The sequence below is a fragment of the Leuresthes tenuis genome, unplaced genomic scaffold (assembly GCF_036924035.1).
Source record: "Leuresthes tenuis unplaced genomic scaffold, fLeuTen1.0.hap1 SCAF_5, whole genome shotgun sequence".
Classification (NCBI taxonomy): domain Eukaryota; kingdom Metazoa; phylum Chordata; class Actinopteri; order Atheriniformes; family Atherinopsidae; genus Leuresthes; species Leuresthes tenuis.
In genome coordinates, this window is record NW_027325359.1 from 1,791,411 (window position 1) to 1,812,752 (window position 21,342).

Here is a 21,342-nt window from a genome sequence, read left to right on the forward strand (position 1 = left end):
CCCATTACTGGTCACATTATGTGTCTGATCCCTGAAACCTTTTCAGCAGGATCGCTTAACCCCAAGTAATTTTACTTCCATTCATCAGTTATACATCGTATCTCCATATTTTTATGATATCATGTGGAGGAGGGTAATAGATCAAGAAAAACTAAGGTGTTTAACAAGCCGTTTTGTCATCAAACCTAAAAATCTGCTTTTTTATATCTGCTGCATCATCAGAGCATTCAACAATCTCTTAAACGTCTACTTTTTTTGAGAAAAACTGCAATTCTGGCACACTGCAAATAGTTATACCTTCTGATGAACACTATTACTGTGAGATATGACAGATCAATCAAAAGCAATGAGATCCTTCAGTTTTGGGGATGCAAACCCAAACACTTCACTGTAAAATGTTTCCGCCTACAACTTTAAGTCAAGTCATTCACTTGAAACAGTTACTGTCTTGTACAGTATGGGAGCCACAGAGTCCTCTCTTCTTGTAAATAGGAAGCTCCCTTTGTTTTCAGCAACTGCTTGTTGCAAGGACTTTTTTGAGCTAGGAGGAAACCCTTTGTGGGTTACAGCAAAAATCAGTTAAGAGCCTTGGAATAAATTTAGCTCAATGGTTTCCTATATTGCAACAAAAGCAGCAGGACCTGATATCTTCTCTGCCATTGCTGGACTGTATAAGAAGCCAGGCTTTCAGAGGAAAAGATAAATGATACAGCAGCTAAATGAAGTTAATGTTTAGCCATCTAAATGAGGGCATAAAGCAAAGAGTTGAAAACGCAAAGCTGAGCCCAAAGAGGGAAAAGCTATTCAGTGCTTATATGTTTTATGTTGGACAACATAAAGAAATCCTTGCAACAATTTTATTGTTTTATAAAAATATTTACCGAGTCATTTTCTATATGCAAGAATCAGAAGACATGTAGTGAGAAAATCTCTATCATTAAGAAAACATCGCAGTTGTGATGACAAGATTACTTCAAAATCATAGTTTTGTTTGTACAAGGTTCAACATGAGCCTGCCACAGCCTATACACACATGCACAGCCACATGCAAGCAATCACATACCTCTCACACACAACCTTACATATTTTCCAACAGCTCAGGCCAGCTGAGGCTGATTACACCAATCATGGCAAACAGAGGTAACTGAAATCAACAACCTCTATGTGCACAGACATGTGGGCATGTGTGGGTTGCAACATATCTTTAGACCGGCTGCAGCTGAGAGGCTCAGTCAACATTGCCTCAGAAAATTAATAGCCCCCTCCAGTCAATACAGTTTCAACTGCTTACAGTAGCCGCGGAGCAGCCACACATACGCACACACAACCAACATTGCCACACTCAGCTGCAGCACCTGCCAGATGAAACATCCTGTGGTAAGAACTACGATTTGTTTCTGGGATGTGTGAGCCTGCTCTTTGTGAACCATCATCCCCAGCAGGCGGTGCGTTTCTGTGTGGTCTCTATGGCCACGAAACACACACATTCTGACTACCAACGCTGCATTGTGCACTCGTTGAAAGCAGCGTACCAGTGACTTATTGCTAAACCAGTTAAAAAACCAGACAGAGGCACTGACCTGAGAGGAGGTTGTGTCCAGTGAGTGTAGGGATGAGAAAGTGAAATCCACTGTTAGACTGAAGGGAAGAGACCTCTCCCTCAGCGCTCTGCCGTTCACACTGGCAGGTTCAGGCTCATGTTAAACTGCTGCCTCACTGCATTGGTTGCATCCTCCCTTCCCTCTCCCCCACCTCTCTCGCTCTCTCTCTCTCTCACACACACACACTTTAACACTCAGTGACAGAGTGACTCGCCCATAAGCTCAGCCTCTCGGTGCCTTCCTTCTTCTACCTTGTCTTCATTGCTGCCTTCCTCTCTATCGCGAGTGAAAATAATCACATTCCAGTGGAGACTGGGCATATGGCGACGAAGCGACACTCAGCCCCAGAGTAAAGCCTCCTCTGTGTGTGAATGCGGGTGCACATATGCCTGTGTGTGGGTGTGTGTCGCATGGACAAGTAGACCCATTGTGTCGGACGAGGGGAGGGCCAGTGAGAGGGGAAGAGGCTAATGGCCAGACTCATCTGCTGTCCCTGCTGCATGCTATAGCAAATATGGGTGCTGAGTGTGACACAAAACCACCACCCCCATTTGAGGAAGAAAGATGGGGAGGGGAACACAAGAAAGAGAAGGCCTCTGGACATATATGTAATGTTAGAGAGCAGAAGCCTGCTTATCATTTGTTTTTTTCAGCTGTTCTCAGAGTCGAGGGATGCATCCTGAACTCTTCATAAAAGCAAAAACCAAATGTAGGTTTGATGTAGTTGAGGTAAAGGCCACCTGCTTCTCTCATGTGACAACAGAATCATTGGCTGTACACTCAAGAGGAGACCTGCTGAGAGGTTTTAACAAAAATATTTTAAATGTTTTATATAATTTTGTTACAAAGCCATAAATAGCATTTAGACAAGAAACCCCCCCACAAAAATGCCAAAAAGACTCCAGAATCCAGAGTTGTCAATAGAAGGCTTTTAGGACCAGTCAGTCCAGATAAATCTGAGTTAAGTCTCAAATCTTATTATTTAAACTCAAGTCACAAGTTCTTCAGAATAAGTTCTAATTACATTGCCAACATATAACATTCAGAGGAATGCATTGGCAGAAATACAATTTTATATTCATAGATGTGGTCTCATAACAGTAAATCATGTGACAAAAAGTGTTATCTTTTGTTTTCCTTTAAATTAGCAATTTATTTCTGCAGACAACATGAGTCCTCTTCCCATTAACATGCCATGTTGTACTGTCCCATTTTTAAAAGCCAAACCAGCGAAAGTTTTTCCACTTTCTTTTGGCTCAAACATGCTTGAAGGGGGGGTGTGAGGTGGAGAAATTCACTTTCATGATCCCACAACTCTTCTTTTGTTATCATAATGTTGAAATTTGTCAAATTTCATTCCCATGGGCCTCAGCTGCACTTATTGGTCAGTGCTAAGTTGCAATTGTTGGACTGCTACCATGCTTAGCTAACACGACTAAGTAGGAAAACATTGTGCTGAAGAAAGAAAGTCCAAACAGTGTCACCAAGTGTGGTTCGTGCACAGATTTTGTTCCACATATACATGTCGTTTGTGGAAAGGATTTATGTTTACTGTTGACTGAGATCCATAAAAAATAACTTACAAAATATAGCAAAAATCAAGGCCTTAATACACAAAACTTGCATGCAACAATTAAAAGAGCACTTATAAAGGGCATTCTCCAATGACTGATCTGTATCTGAACATAATGGCTCCCTTTCTTAATCCTTCACCAAGTTTAATAAAAAAATATTTATTTTGTTTTGTTTGCATAATCTTTCTCAGAAAAATAAAATGTATTCATCACGTTACGTCATCTTCTTCTACAACAGTTTCATGGCCAGTAAATCTGCACCAGCTGCTTATTGCAATACAACAATTTGATAACAGTAGTCGGGGAATACCACATCTTTTTTTTTACACTGCAGATTAAGCTATATCAGAAGACTAATCATATTGTTCTTCATGTCAGTAAAAATCTGACTAGACCGAGCATGTTGTCGTGTCTGTATTAACACCAAAGTCAATGTTACAACATTAATAAGTAGAAAGTAAGAAGAAAACCTGGAATAGTGGAAAGAATGAGCAAAACATCTCAAAGGTTGGCTGTAGACACATTCTTATCGATTGTCTAGGACTTAACCAGGTCCTTCAATTAGGTCAAAGCTAATTTTAATTCATGCCTCAAGCTTGCCCTCAGCCAAAAAGACTCAAATTTACAGCTTTTGTGACAGCCCCTAAAACGTATCTTTATCTCACAAACTAACAATGTTTTTATGAGTTCTCGGTGATTTCGCAATGTTGCCATGAAAGCACGCAGATACAGCACAATACTGTCCGAAATAAGAATTACATCTCCATGTAAAAATAAACAAACATGTTATTTGTGTTGTCTTTGCACTCAAGGCAGAAGTTACTTACAACATTATGCTTTATGCTCAACAGCTGCACAACAACACTACAAAGCAGAGAGCTGCTGTGGTCAGCTTGGCGTTGTGAGAGAGAGCAAGCAGTGGTTCACAAACTGATGAGTGTTACAGTGTCACAAAAAGGGAAGGACTGCTTTCACAAGTTTCATGAGGAAATATAATTTTGACAACCGACTGTGATGAACACACAAACGTGCAACAATACACACAACTGGCTCTAGGCTGAAAAGAAAATGCCTTTAAGTCAAGGAGCTTTGTTTTCTAAGTCACATTTCTGAACTCCTTTCTGCTTTTCCTTCTTCATGCATACACATTTCCTCAAACTACCTCCTTCTTCTTTGGCAGTTTGTCCTTGCTGATATTTTATTTCCCTTTTCTTTCCTGTTCTTAATCATTAATCTTGTACTACAGCAGGATATTCAACACAAAACCAGTGATACCTTCTATAAACATTCAAGCCCTTCCTTTGTTAAGCCTTTAAAGTCGAATATTTTCCAGGAGCTCCATAAAGGATTGGCTAACCCTCTTCATCTTACTCCCACCTTATAACATGATCTTAGTCCAGCCAGACCAGCAATTAGTGAGTGGTTTAGAGAGCAATAACTATCAGTGCGCAGCACTTCCTGCATATGACTGTGGGCTCTCTATGTGCACGTGTGGGTGCGCATGTGTTAGTCACATGCAGGAAATCATCATGCCTAAAAAAGATTTTAAAAAATGAATGCTTTGCAACAAATCTTGCACAAAAAATAGAAGTGTAAATTCAGATGGTTTCAAAACAGTTGTACATTTCAGAAAACATGCAAACACCAGTTTGCCTTTCCAGAGAGCAAGGACATAAAATGCAATATTTTTAACTTTGCTGGTCTGTATTTGGCTAGCTTTACAAAAAATGCAATAATTTGTTGATTAAATTGATTATTTTTTTTTGCTAAAGGTTTCTTTTGGCACCAGTGGCCTTTATCTGACAGTGGGTGGACAGGAAAGGGCTGCAGGCCAGCACACGAACTACACAGCACCCCATTTAATCTATTTTTTTAAACTCATCACTCAAGCTCAAAGGCAAACACAGCTCAAAGTCAGTGAGCATTTCCTTACCATCCCTGTCTAATGTTGGTTTAGTGGCACAATGATTTCACACAGACTGCTAAGGGATGCTTAAACACCTAAATATGAAATAAAATTAATTAAAGATATTCGAGTATTTCATTTATGCTAAACATTTATAGTAATAAATAAATAAATACTGTTTACCAATCTATCTTTAATGCGCTATTCTAGCAATGTTAAGAAAATTCAGAACCACATGTTCCAATCAGAAAGTTCACTCCGTTTGATGCGTGTTAGCAAGAAAACTTAAAAAGCCTTAGATGTAGTAACACTGGAACAGTGTTCAGCAGAGAGCTGACAGAATAATGTCTCTGGAAATATCCACACCGCTGACCTTGTTTTCAACATAATCAGTGTTTCTATTACTAAAGTAAGCTTAAACACAATGAGTTGCATGTGAACTCAAACTGGATCAAAACAAAAACAAAATAAACTCTTACAACAGTGTTCTCAAAGAAAACTCAAAGTGTATTTTAATATTTTATATTATTAATAATAAAAGGTACAATCTATGTATTCTAATTCTATCAACTGTAAACCTGCAAATAAATGGTTGTCTGGGAAGAAGTCAAATGTGGCGATTTTTGCCTCCAAGGCTGACAGAGTAATTAAAAACTGCAGTTAATGTCCTAACCCAAAGTGACAGGTGAGGATATTAAAAGAGATCCTCTAACAACACATTGCAACAATTTGCAGTTTGCACCTTCTGGAGTCATTTTGGATGAATATGCTACAGACAGGATTTGTATGAATATGTTAGGAAGACCAATGTGAGCTCAATGTTCAACCTTTTCAGAAAAAAGGAAAATGTTATCTGAAATAATGCTGAGATACAGATAAAACTTTACACAACTCTTCAGCGTCACATCTATGGTTTTGTCAGTAGCTGTGAAGAGCTGAGCTACATTTTCAAAAATACGCCAGGTACCCTGGAGGGGGAGAACATTTGAAAATAATGACAGCAAATCAAATGTCTTATGAGCTAACACATTTGTTGATTATCATCTGAGGGATGGCCTGTTGTTTCCATGGTGACACTACCCCTCCCCCCACCCCCCACAGACAGTGAGTAATGGATCTGTTTTGGTATTCACTGTACAAGCTGCTGGGTGATGCGAGTGCACAGGCATATATGCAGGGATCACTGTCATGCAGGCGCACATCCACTGAGAATCCATTGATCTTATTTACACTTGCTGAGTTTGAATAGTTCACTCATTTGCTTGCTTACTATATACTGTTCACTATATAGATGACTCAGTAGTGGGGGGGCTTGACAGCTGCTATTTTGGACCTGAATTCAACAGTGCTTCATAATTACGTGCTCTTAATTCAAAGTTGCAGGGTGTGTAAATGACAGTAAAGGACAGTACCATGTGCTGTTTTTTGATGAGAACACGTTCTAATTAACATATTTCTACATAACAATCCCATAAAACTGTATGACACTAATACAATACATGGTTGAAATATCTTTTAATTGCTCTGAAACACGACTCCAGACATCAGTTTCTTGATGCTGATTCAGTTGAATTGTGAAACTGTCTATTATCTCTCATTTTAATTAGGCTTTTCTTTGTCTTCCTGTTTAATTTGGGGACTAACTTTAGCCTTGCTAATCTGTTTCCTGTGTTTACTTCACAACGGTTTTGTGTTCTGTTAACTACCCAACTATTGAGCTACTGCTCCTGGCATCCACACCTGGTTGTTATCAGTCATTCCTCACTCTGTACATATGTACTCCCAAGTTTCTGCTGTTCTCTGCCAGTTTGTGTAAGTTGTGACTAGCATTCTAGCACATATTTCTCATGTTATTCTTGATAAGTGTCTGACACCAGCTTGTTCCAAGTTTCGGTTTCTTGTCCCGCCCATGTTAGTCTAAGTTGTCTCTGTTGTTTTGACTCATGTTGTGTTTTTAGATTATCTTTTTTACAATCCTTAACTTGAGAAATTTCCACATCTTAGAAATCAACTTTGAGTTAATTAAGTTGTTAAATGTGCATTTACCTTTAAAGTGTCCTACATCTGGGACCTGGCAATGTATACTATTAACTGATACGATCAGTTGAGAATTTATAATGAACTGACAACTGTCCATTTATGTGGAAGCGTGACATGCAGTTTAAATAAGATCAATGGATTCTCAGTGGATGTGCGCCTGCATGACAGTGATCCCTGCATATATGCCTGTGCACTCGCATCACCCAGCAGCTTGTACAGTGAATATATATATATATATATATATATAAAAATAAATAAATCTGATATTTTGAACTGCCATTTTATGTTGATATCTTAAGTGCCTGTTATTAAGATGAATGTGTTGACATAATCAGGCACAAGAAATGCAGAATCTTTAATTCACACAGTACGCCTAACATGGTGTGTTCAATAGTTTATAACAAAACTCCTCTTCTTCCTGCTGTGAAAAATATGACTGGCTTCACCAATTGGGCTTGATAGAAATCACTAACCAAACCATATCCGTGCTGTGTATGCAGCAAATGACCATAAATAATGAAGTCAGAGCACACTGCCTGGGCACTGGTCTTAATAATGCCTTCGTGAGGGACTTTCTCCTCCTGTCTGGATCTACAGAATAAATAATTTTGTACATCCAGTAAGTAAAATGTGCCAAGATCTTTTCAGTTTATGATTGGTGTAAAAAAAAAAAAAAAAAAAAAAAAGGAAAATAAATAATAATTAAACTCATTTTAAAAGGACAAACATTTGGTTGATTTTATTGGCCTTTAACTTCAAATATGGATTAAATTTTTATTTTTTATGTTCATAGCCTTAATCTCAAGCATGAAACAGCTGAATGTTGCATATCTCATCTTATATTTTACTCTGTCTTGACACCTCACCATCTTCCACCCACTCATCTTTCACAGAAGCACACAGGCTACCTCACACTTTTCTCTATCTTCTTACAGCTGCAGCTCCCCCATTTACCATCGAGCTGGAATTTTTCTTTCCTCTCTCCATCTCCCCCATCTATCACATCCACCTACTGAACCTCTGTGTTACACCAGTCTGCCCCTCTTCCATCATTCACCTCCTTCCTCTTTCTGTGGCCTGAGGAGAGGAGAGCAGCTTGGCTCCAGCCTGTTAACCATCACATCTTTATCTGCACATCCCTCCCCCACACACACACACATCATTAAATAAATCCACATCACTTAAAATGCATGCACATGTACACGTTTGCCAGCGCGCACATTCACATTTTGGCATGCACACAATGCACTAGAGCCCTTGCTGTTTTCATTGACCATCTCCTCCTCACACCACACACATAAAGAAGGTCAACAATGAATGGTGGTCATTGTCTGCAGACACATACATGTTAATGAATGGGCATATGGAACATCAAAAGCTACAAGAGCACAACAAACAAGATACAGAGTCTAGGTACAAGGTGAATCTCAGTCTCTACAACACATTTGTCATCAAAACACAACAGGCTTTTATGACAAAGGGTCAGCATCTCTCCCAGAGAAACGGCAACAATGCAAACTGAATTGGTTCACATAATTAGCCTTGTCCACACACCATCCCTGCTCCTGAAGTGCCCAACAACCTGCTAAAATCAATGTTCAATGTGAAGTGATGCTCTTGAAAAGCACTGAATGAGGAAAAAAAAAAACAAAAGGAGAGGATCTAGACACCAATTTGATTAAACAACCAGTTTAGAGGGGTGAGAAAACCACCCCAGCGCAGGAAACTCTTTGATGCTTTCATTACCCTCCTCATCTTTCCTCAGAGTGAACAAAGAGAATAAATCCCCAATAATCCAGCCTGAATTAACTATATGAGATGATGCTGATCACAGAGGCTGATAAGTAGTTCATGATCTGCATCTTTGTGAGAACAGCAATAACAGTATGTGTGTGAATGTGTAAATAGCTCACAAAAGTATTTGTCAGTCTTATAAAAGTCCTGTTCACTAAGTAAACTGCTACTCTGATTGTGTATTATTGATTCACCAATCTTTAGAAGAATAAAAAAAAAAAAGGTAAAACAAAGAAAGTGGTGTGTGAAAATACCACATAGCTCCTGTAGAATCCACCCACTGAATTCATCTGCCTCCGTGAATTACTATTCTATCAATGCTTCAAAGTTCATGTCCTGGCTAACAGGGCTGACTGCATTCCCTTGTACATCATTTAACACTCAAAAAGGGCAAATGTTTTTAAATGAACAGGTGTTCAGTTTCAGCTGATGACAGTTTATGTGCTCTGTGAACCATTCAAAGCTGTTTTTTTTCCACAGTACATAGTCTGGTTTGTCACAAAAGTAATAGATGTATAGTAAAGTGCAAAACTGTTGAAGCACCCTTCATTACTTTATATTTAGCCAACCAGAATACAGACTTTCTCGTAATATCTTGAAGTGGCCACAAGCGCTTTCTGAAGGTCTTTCAAAGTTCACCATTGGAAACTGTCGGCTTTTTAACTCATTGTCAGTTGAGTCCTTGTACCTTAGTATTTTCAGTGTAAAGCTTGTTTTTTTGTTGTTGTTTTTTCTCTTTTTTTCTTTTATTTTGGGGCACTTTATGTAGCGACCTGTCACAAAGACACAATTTGTTAAGAAATGGAAAAAAAACCCCAGCAAATACCAAGGACAGACCGTGAGAGATGCATCTGACCCTTCAATTGATCCATTAACTGTTCGCTGAAGCCTCATCACAGTCAAGAATCCCTTTTTAAAGGAAAGGAAATGGACATAAGGCTGATGTATGCCAAGTAGCTCTTTAACTGGACTTGAAATCAGAGGCAGCAGGTCTGATAAAGTGATGAATCCACCCCAGAACCCAGGCATAAACATTATTGAAGCACTGTGCAATCATCTTGACAAAATGGAACAAAAAGCAGCTAAAATTCAAGGAGGAGCTTTGGAAAGTCATTCAAGAAGCCCAGAGGATTTTTTTTTGAAGACTACTTGAAGACATTACAAGGAAGCTCTCTTAGAGGGGTTCAAGATGTGTTGAAGAATTAAATTGAATTTACCAAATATTGACTTTCAAGGTTGTTTGAATTGTGTAAACTCTTGTTTTGCCTCATCTATGTTTTAATCAATCTCTATACCCATTTCTTCCTGTCAATAAACAAAGAAATAAGAGATGGTTTGAGACTTCAGCCTGACAAGTTTAATAACTGTCACAGTTCTATGGTTAACAAGGCCACTTGAAACAAACAATACTAATATCACTAAGCCTTATATGCAAAGATAAAACCTTGAACACAGAATAATTCAGAATCAGAAATCTTTATTGATCCCAGAGGAAATGTCTTTTTAAAGGCAGGTTAGTTTCTAAACTGCACACAACGTACTCTGTCAGAAGGACATTTAAGTAAATCAATTTAGTCCATTAGAGTACAAGAATATTTTTTATTTAGTGTGCAAGTACTGTGTGAGCAAGTTTCAGTGAAAAACAGTATATATTCAGCTCCAACCCACTAAAGAAAGCTGACAGCAACCCTCACTGATCGTTAGGGTTGGAGGAAGTGAGTATGCTGTGGTGACTTGTGTCTGTCACGCTCAAGCAAAGGTCATCAGAAAACAGCAAGCGTCACACTTGAGGATTTTATGTTTGTATGGGTGCACATAGGGATGTTTTTCTAGTAGAAAAATCTATTTATATATGATTTCTGAACACCATGTGTTTCATAAAATCTTCTTTAATTTTTCATCAATATATGTCCCAGGTTACTCTTTTGTGGTTTAACTGCAGATCTCCTCCAACATGGCACCAAACAACCTGTGCATGATGCGAGAACTTTGGCATGCCAGGGGTACAAAGTGGGTAGAGACAAAGGGTAGGTGGATGGAAAAAAAGAAAGAAACCTGTGGGAAGATGGTTTAAATAGCCACAGAAAAAAAAAATATGAAAGACAAGATGAAGAAAAAAGGAGAAACATATGTCAGCACAGAGTCAGATCTTGACATGACAACCATACCATCTGTTTCTGCGGCAAGACCTAAAAAAAACTTAAACCCATCCAGTTAAAACAAACAGATCCTCCACAATTTCCTTCGGGATCAATAAAGTATTTATCCATCTATCGATCCAGATCTACAAATGTTAAACTTAGGATGCCTGAGGGCTGTGAAGCAAAAAAAAGGGAAATAATAGAAATTAATGGTTCACAGATCCTAACACTAGAAAGTAAAGCCTACAAATCCTACGGTGTTCATTACATGATACAAATGGTGGATGGAAGCATGTGTTCTTATTAAAAAATGACTTTAAAAGATTAACATAGCCACCTTAAGGCCACCATGACGGAATACAGTGGGATATAAATTTCACCATCTGCAGCAGCTGAAGGCCGTGGACCATTAATGGGATTTTGTGATTGTGTGAGCAGTGCCTTTTGCAAGCATGTCTATGACTCAAGCGCTTGGATCAAGCTCCAGCTCAAAAAATGGTGCCGCAAACACACTAGAAAAGGAACATGATGAGTTAAAGAAGTAGAACAGCAACTTGTTTTGAGGAGAGACTGTGCAAGGAGGCCCACTGCCATCAACTTATCAGTATGCAGGGAAGCTGTGGGGTGATTAATGCACATGAACACATGGACACTCCCCACCAAAAAAACAACATGAATGGATCTTGCACAAGGTAAAAAGATCAGCTCTTTGGCCATGGCCACCTTTGTGGTTTCAAACCACTCCTCATGAGCAGAGGGTGAATTTGACTGAGCGCTATGCATGTCTCTGCATGAGTTAGTGACGTATCAATCATGAAGCAGCCAGCCTCTAAAGCGTAACCTTTTATTCTGAATAGGACTATTTACAAATCCTTCTGGGTTTTAGAAGGATTGAAAGTAATAACAGGGACTATAAAATCACATGGAATAATCTTACTGATGTATCAAAATCAAGTGAATAAAAGGTAATTTTCTTAGAAATCTATATCCTATCAAGCTTCTTTTTGCAATGTAACTCTGGAAACAGAGCAGCTTTATGGTATTTCTTCACTAGCTTTGTTTAGATCAGCACTCAGCATCCATCCTCACTACACAAAATATACATACTTCAAGTGCTAGCTTCGATTAAATGGATAGATCCATTTCAGAGTTTGAAGATGGACAATGAGAAATATTGCATCAACAGTTTGTGTTAATTTCAGCATAAATGCATAAATCTAATGAGATATCCAATAAGAAAGAGTTTATCTCCTTTCATGCAGCGCTTATTTGTTGGTGAATAATATGTCTAAAGACATTAGGCAAAGTAGTAATTTGAAACACTTACAATGCCTTAATTATTTTAAGAACATGTATAGCCACAAAAAAAATAAAAAATAAGAGGCAGTTGTTTGCGTCTGTCTGTACAAAAAGACGAAGGACCTAAAGATCAACTGACCGGCACAGTCACCTTTAGGCTGCTAAAGGCACATTCTTCATTGAATTGGTAGATATTCAGCTGCTGGATAGTCATCAACACATCAGTAAAAAATAACTCAGCAAGCAGAACAAAGCCCCCAAAAAACTGGTGTTACTAATGCATGTAACCATCATCCATTTATGGATGAAAGATTTGAATTAATTGTAATACATGTTTTCTTAAAGTAAACTTTTGTAGCAGAATTAAAAAAGTTTGGCACTAATACATTCTCACACTTATATGAATATGAGTCACACTTCTAAAATTAGATAAATGTTGAGATTTTATTTGATAGTTTTATTATAATAATAAAATGAAGGGCCTAAAATGAAACCTGTACCCACATTACCAGTTACAAAATCTCTCAGATAAGCTAACGGTGCTGCACATGATCCATCTTAAGGATAATCAGAGTTATCTACAGGGGCTCCCATAAAGATACAAAATTAATCTGAGTACATACAAACTGATAATAAAGATCTTTCTGCCTCTGACACCTTCTCTGACATTGAAACAATGTGCATGGTGAAAGGACCTAGGCATGCTGGTGTTCCCTGCCTTTTCCTTCCTGTCTATGAGAATGGAGCAGAAAGCCTCGCAGTGTTTCCTCTACTCAACTATTAAACAAGGGTGACTCAACCCTGTTCACCAACAATACACAGCAACTTGAGAGGTGCACAGATGAGGGTTGCAATACAACAACAATAATTTTCAGTGCACTAGGACATGAACACAGTTGAGTAATGGGCCATCAGGGACAGTGCCAAAAGGCCAAAGTGGTTGGAAGAGGGTCTTAAGAGGGGGAAATGGTTCCCAGGCCTCTGAGAACAAAACAGTCTTTTTTTCCTGCATGGTGAATTTAAATGCCTTCTCTCATGCTGCTACACAGCAGCAGGCCGGTTCACATGGAGACAAACACAGCAGCTTGGTATATCAGCATCAACACTCAAAAGTACACTCAGTGTGCATCTACCAAACATGCACGTTAAACCAGAAACTAAACATAATGTCGATATAAAAAGGCAGAACTGGAGTAGCGAGAGGATAACATTAGAAACCCGATCATGCTCACGAGCAGCAAAACAGGGAAAAGCTAAATGCTGATGATGAGGACGACAGAGCAGCAAGATTTGTGAAAGTGTGGGCAGAAAAAACAAGAAAAACTCACATCAGCTAATCTTAAACATTTTTTAAAATCCAAATGAAGAGTTTTCAAATCTTACCATAGCAGCAGAGGAGACACATCTTTGAGTTTTTACCTTTGCGACTCCAAAACCAGTACTTGCGGCGGCGTTTCATTATCAGTCCAATCAAGATCTCTTTGTAACATATATTATCAGCTCATGAAAGCATTCATCCTCATGGTCTTGTCCAGCCTGTAAGGATGACCTACCAGAAGCAACTCGTCTTAGATGGGACTTCCAATAACCACAGGATAACTAGTCCATGCTGTGTCCATGTAGAAAGACGACTTCAAGTGCATGAAAAGGTGAAGTCAAGGCAAAGTGTTACCAACCAAGACAAAATGTTCATATCCTCTGTGGAACCGAAGTCCTAAAATACACTTCTGTTTGATACTTTCTTGCCTTCCTTCCTCTACCTCAGAGCACAATGAAGTGGAGGAGACTCACATAAGGTCTATGCTCTACAATACTCTCCAACTCAACTGAGGAGAGACAGTACAGTAGTTAAAGATGAATCATCAAACCATAAACATTTTAAAATCGTTCTTTTAAATGTCCTAAATTTCGCAAAGGTGAGTAATGGAAAATAGAGAAAAAAAAACAGGATTACACAATTTTTTAAAATCTTCCACTCTGTGAAAACGGTTCCTTCAAGTCTGATTTGATTCCTCAGTGTCCAGCAGGCTGATAGGGCAGCTCTGATTATTTTAGCTCAAACTGAGCTCAGAAGGTAACGGAGTACAGTAGCTCTCTGGAAAAAGCCTCCCTGGCTAACAATGCCAGTCAGGAGGAGGAAGCAACACACATCTCAGTCAGGAAGCTCTGGCTGCTCCATGGAAAGAAAAACATCGTCTCTTGGCTGAAACATGGCAGAAAATTTGATTTCTTTTGACTGCACCTATCAGGATGAAAAACACTGACAGCATTTCATATTTCTTCTTGACTTAGTGTAATAAAGATTATATGTTTTGGTCATTAAATAAGAATAAAGACTGAAATTAACTGGACACTCCGTTAAAGATCACACAGGTCTTAAATGCTATTAGTTATAACTCTACAGCTAACTCTTTATACTGCAGGTACCCGTCTCATCAGAAGCTTAGAAAAGTTGTGCCACTGAGTATCTTTGTTAAAGTTACTTGATGACTTTATGCAGTATTAGAGATTGAAAATTAAAATGTGAAAAAACAACTGCATCATAATCTCCTTATAAAAAGGACATCTTGATGATTTTCTACGTACAAACAAAAGCAACAGGCTTTCCAACTGTATCTTGAAAGATTTGGAAGCAACTGCACAGAGTCACACCTGGCTGTGATGCAATTTAAGACTACATGGGTGAACACCAATCAAAGTTTGCCAACTAAAAGCGGATGGGAAAGACATTTCTCAGCCTTTCTCTCCACCTACTGGAACATCTGCAAACTGCAGCACCACAAACATGACAATATGTGTGTGGGAAACTGCTGAGTTCGACTGCATGACACAAGCACATGTATTAGTCATTTCCTGCAATGTGCAGCTCACACCCACTGTGACTGTCAACTGAATACTTCAATTACCTTCTAAAATCTCCCACTGTGGGACAGTGCAAGACATTCCTGCAGGACACAAACTCTGACAGAAGTACCCTTGTACTCCTTCATGTCATAAAGAGTTATGCATTAACATGGATCAATAATTAATCAAGCTGCTTTTTTATTTATTTATTTATTAAACAGACTTTACTGGTTTTATGTATGTGGAGATAAATAACACATTGATAACTAGTAATATATATATATATATATATATATATATATATATATATATATGTATACATTTTTATAATTATGTAGAGGACATCAGATAATGCACACTGGTTATAGATCTTCAGGGTTTCCTTATCAGGTTCAGGTTGCAGGGAGCACACTGGATACTGAGACCATGGGTAACAAGATCTATGGAAAACACGTAATGAAAGCACAGCCTCTGAAAATGTCATTAATTATCATGACAGCAATTTTAGTTTAAATTGGTCTGCCTGACAGACGAACTCAAATTGAATGTGTCTCATCCTTTTGCTCCTTAACTCGCAAAGCAAAGCCAAGAACACCGAGAATGTGTGATAATTACTTATACTGCGGCTCAATAATGAAACACTATCTCTTTTGCTTGTGGCTACACAAATTGAGCTCAGCCTCAATCAGACTGCTAATTGTAAAACGCTAAGGGATTTTAAAACAATAGCTTCTATTCAATTTTGAGATATTGTAGACTGATTTAACTCTTTTTTTTTTTATTTAAATTCAATATCTGAATGTATTTTAACTTGCATATTTGCAGAACAACAAGGTGGAAGCACAATTATTGCAAGCTGTAGTCATTTTGTTGTGGGTCCATTCTTCTTCCAGGGTCTGTTTTAGTTCTCATCAATTTTTCATCTAATTGTCTTTTAACATTTACTTAAGTGCTAAAGGCTCATCTACACAGTAGGGCCCAGCTATAGTGACTTTTGATTTTCCAATTTACATGCATGTGACCTTTTGACAGAACATCGGAGTCTGTTGTCTCATAATGAGGTATAGTGAGAGTTGGAAGACTGAAGCACATTTAAGTTATGGGCTGTAAAACTAGTACTGGTTAGTGCAGGTGTGATGAAAATATCATTTCTTTTATAAATAATTTCAGCTAATATCTTCCGTTTTCTATAATAATGAATTTTGTTGTGAAAATATCCAATTTCATAAGTCCAAAAGGGCATAAAAACCTAATAAATCATCCATCCATTTTCTATACCGGCTCACACAGAGACAAACAAAGACACCTAACATGCATGTTTTTGGACGGTGGGAGGAAGCCGCAGTACCCGGAGAGAAGCCACGCATACACGGGGAGAACATGCAGCTCCACACAGCCCTAATAAATCAGATAAAGCAAAAATATTGTGCATGAATACTGATCGAAGATTACATATATGTGAGTGGCAGAAGTATGTGAGCTTCAAAGATTAGCACTGAATTTAAAGTGAAAACAGTGCAACAATCCCCAAGGACTCAAGAGCAACTTTTAAGCAACACGATGGTATTATTGAAGTTTATCGGAAATTAATACAGGAACATACAGAAAAATTTCTTTTAGTTTTTAAAAGAAAAATTGCACATGACAGATATGAAATATAAATACAAGATGGCAAAAAACCCCAACAAAATTATATTATTACACAGACATAAGCTCTATCAGTCAGTGAGTCATCTCTATAAAATGGTGAATATCAATATGAAAACAACACATTTCTCCCAGTTTCCCTCAGCTATTATCATAGAGGTGAACAAAGGCCATTATGATGATTATACAGACACGATCACAATTATCTCAAATAACTGTATTTAGGAGAGCACTGGTCACCAATTATGTAAATAACAACCATTCTCCCAAAGAACGATTAAACAAAGATTAAAGATCAAACGAAATCGTCAACATTTTCGACTTGCTAACTAAAAGTCCTGACTGATATCCAACACAAATACTGCGGAATGACCTGCAGTGAACAACATCCCAGAATTAAGGACATTTTGTACAAAGAAATAGTTTAAAATTCTGCAGATGTGCAGGATTAATAACATTGCCACTCATAGATGTGTAATAGTGGATCATTTTCCTCAATAAAAAAAAACAATTAAAGAACATATTTGCTTTAGATCATATACATGCAAAGAAAATTCTAAGCATCACTTCACAAGACTGTGGTGTAGCCATGGAGAAAGGAGAAAAGGGGCAAATATTTCCAAAAAACATGCATATCCATATGATGAGTTCAAGCCGCTAAACAGAATTATGTGTATCACTGACAGAGAAATAAAGTCTGCAGACTAGGACTGACGCACCCAGGAAGGATGACATATCTATGACCTCAGTGACATTTCAAGTTCAGTGAGCAGAAAAGTATTCAAGCTTAAAATGTCACTATGAGGTGGTGATTCAACTCAATATGCTTGGGAGCATGTACAGAAAGTATTATTTTATTTATTCTTATTTCTGTCAGCCATGGCAATTTGTGGGGAAGTGACAGTTAAAGATTTCTTTTGTGGTTCTTTTTATGGCCCTGGTCTAAAAGATTTAAAGGATTTGTAAATTAATGGTCAAAAAGACATGTAAAGACACTTTTGGAGTGAGTTAAGTGAAAATATCACAAAATCCTACTTGTTTTTGTTGTAGCTCAGTGAAACAGAACACGAGGCCTTTTTATTTAACAGAAGCCAAACACAAGAGTGGTGCATTTCTAAACTCCGAGTACACTCAAACTGACCAATAAGAAATACCAAATTCCATTTGTACATGAAGGCTGTGCCTCTTTCTATCCAAAGCTCAAACTGAGCTTCTATTGGTGTGGTACAGCAAACCATGGTGTACAAAAAGCAATCAGAGAACCAATAGTGAAGTGAGTTACAGCCAGTATTGGACAGTAAAAGGCTTCAGATCAGCATGAATGACCATCAGTTCAGAAAAACAACGCCAGCAGCAGCAGCAGGCGAGCAGGCAACACTGATTCTGATTCATACAGTCCCACCGCTTCTTTCTGAGCAGACAAAAACACAAACAGCTCCATTGTTGTGGACTGGTACAGCTGTCCTCACAGAAACTTCAATGTAAACCTACAAGTTCCAAAGCTATCTGAACCCAGTATTAAAACACACGTCACTATAAATGTACTGGAGATATTTGTGCACAGGGACCAAGGACACTGCAATTATAACTAAAGACAGCAGACTACTTAATGCAAACCTTACTATACACATTAGAGTGAAAAAGATAAATATGCAATTCCTTAAAGTGAATGATGGTTTCCAAACAGAACAAAGCTTTGCGATGGTGATATTAATGTTGCACATTTACACAACCCGGCTCTGTTATGCCAGCAAGACAAGATAAGAGTTGACAAGAGAACAATGCTATTTACATTCAAACGCAACCCACTGCAACAGAACAGCAGACTTGCAGCCATAATGGCTCAATGCCAAATCATTAGTCTGGGAAGAAGGACAGTAAACAGACAAATAACGACAAACCATTTTCCCCAGCATAAAATAGTAGCCTAAAAAACAATTTAATAAAACTCCAGTGAACGTTTTAAATCTGTCCCAAGTGTATGGGGGCAGAGCAGAAAAATATAGTTCATTAAAAGTAGAAAACAGTCTGTTGGTCTAAGGATCAGCCAGGCATGATAAAAATGCTGGAACATTACGAGTCACATTGCACCAGGTCAAATGGAAGAAATACTTCAAGTACAGCAGAAGCAGTGGCGATTATTAGTTTCAGTCGGTACTTTAACATTGAAAATCATACACAGCTCATGTTTTATGTTTACAGAAACAACACGGATGCTTTGGTTTACGATAACTGGGGGTTAACATACAGGGAGGCATGGTGAACTGACCAAGAAACATGTCTTTGTGAGCAGTAATAATTACAAAAACTATTCATTGTTAATTGAAGCCAAAATTATAGTTAATATTTTGAGGGATAAGCTTTACTAGCTTAAAAATCCACCCTCCTAGACTTTTATAGAGGCCTTCACTCTCTGATTTAGTACTGCATACCTCTTGGCCAAATAGCATAAAAATCCAGGTGTGTGTGAAATATAAAGCACTCAGCTTACTCCGGTATCATGTGCAATACAGGAGTCAGTTATATGATGATGCATACAGCCTATATGAAGCTGACTCCTGCACTGCTCCCACAGGATGATTCAATGGCAAATCTACGGGTATTCTTCAATTTACCTCACGTCCTGAGGTCACAGTTTATCACCTGCAGACATCTGACTGGAGCTGACTGCTGCTCACATTCAAACCCTTTAGGAGGTAACCCATGTTGCCTGATCCGAACAGCCACAGCACAAAATTCACATTGAACTGCAAGTACAGTGAAGTAGCTTTAGCTGCATGCTTATACAAGTAGGAGTTGGAAGATAAGATTAGTTTAGGCTAGCTCCTCCTGCCTCAGTGGGTCATGTCCAGACAGAGTGTACAGATTGAAAACTGATAAATGTTTGGAACCTTGTTTAGTGGGGATAAAAGTCAGCCAATCTGGACCAAAGCTTGGACAACTTTCAGTCAGAGCTGCTCGTCTGAAGATCTGGAAAGATCCATCTCCAAGTCAACATGTAGAAAGTTTTTACAACACATTTGAAAGCTAAAACTGAAATACAACAAAACGGATAGTTCATTCCATGCTCATAGGACAGGCATTTTAGGAAGACAAAGTAATAGGATATATGATGAGGTGGTGTTCTTCAAGGTTTAAGAAAATGTGCCCTCCAGCCTGCAGATGGTTATCGAGCAGGTTTAAACTTGCCTTTGAAAATCCTCATACCATACATAAGGCCCGTAGGTGTGTTAGTGTACTATACACTAAAGCTATTCCATGCTTTCCCAATCACACTGACTTAAACACATGATGGCTGACAGGTCGTATAATCGCTATTAAATCATAAAAATGAGTCAAAGCACACACAACTGCACATTGGAGTTCACGAGGTACTTTTTCTGAGGACTCAGCAGGTTATAAAAACAGAAAAAAGTAGAAGTAAAACAAATTAAAAAAAAAAGACAGCTTGAGAAATGAATTTACTCAAACATCTCGCCAATAGTCCATACTCACCGATTGCTTTTCGCTCCGCAGTATCCAGACTTTGCTGTTTCCTCCGAAAAGCGACTCTGTTAAAGCTGTCCATATTTTTGAGACACCGACCGCTCAACCATTCAGATTGCCTACCAATAAGACAGATGTTCAAAGTCCAAAAGGTCGCGGGAAAAAAAGCAAAACGTTTAAGAAACGCACTCGTTCTTTTCGCAAATCAAATCCAGCTGCGCAGCGGCAGCCCATACGCGCCTGTGAGCAATCTGAAGTCTGTCCGAGTCAATAACCAGGGAAGACGCAACAGACAGAGTTCAGTTTCGTAAACAGCTGTATTGAGTGGGCAACTGGATCAACTAATCTTTCTCCAAAGTCACCTTGATGGGGGTGTTTCCCCGAGCTCCGCCCGCTTTTCTTCTCAGTGTGTTGTGGTGGTGCAGACTACAACTCCTCATTAAGACGGGGTCTGAAAGATGTGCGCACATAGTCTACTCAGCGCAGTGGTAAACATTAAAAACTAGGACGGATTAAAATTTAAATCCCTATGTCTTTTTTTTCAATCAGTGACTTTTTAGTAAGAAGATGCTATCTCAATCAAAAGAAAAAGCTTTTATTCATCTTTAGAATCTTTTACCCAATCAGCTGATTAGAAAAACTTTTACACTCTTATTTTTATATGAATTCTCTTGCTATGACTTGCAAAAGTTTTAACACTGTTAAAAGAGAAGGACCTTCTATCAGATGCTGTTATAGGGAGAATTATTTCTCTCCAACCAACTGCTTTTATGTCTCTCTTGGGATACTGACTCAAGCCGCCATCCTTGTGTAGTGCAACATTTATGATTTCTGCGTTTAATTTAAGTCAGTGGAGTTAAAACAAGAAAAAAGAAGACTGTTGTCAAATGTTTTTGAACCTGCTGTCCGGCACACAGGTGTATATACTTTGTCTCTGTAGTTCATTAAACAGAAAAATGGACAAAGGGCTTTTTTTTTTATTTGCTTGTGAAACCAATTCATCACTGTAA

At 38.4% G+C, this 21,342-nt stretch overlaps 1 protein-coding gene across 2 annotated transcripts in view; it reads right to left on the reverse strand.

Annotated features, from left to right (window-relative positions):
• The window catches only part of fgd4a (FYVE, RhoGEF and PH domain containing 4a), a 52,263-nt gene extending 31,433 nt beyond the window's left edge, over positions 1-20,830 (reverse strand). The window contains exon 1 of one of the 2 annotated variants that reach the window (XM_072385418.1): positions 20,342-20,830. In XM_072385418.1, the coding sequence (XP_072241519.1) occupies positions 20,342-20,414 (73 nt within the window). In that variant the 5' untranslated portion in view covers positions 20,415-20,830. Of the gene's footprint in view, positions 1-13,738; positions 14,186-20,341 lie in introns of those variants that run through there. The other variant, XM_072385417.1, reaches the window with a different exon arrangement.
• Positions 20,831-21,342: the final 512 nt, after the last annotated feature.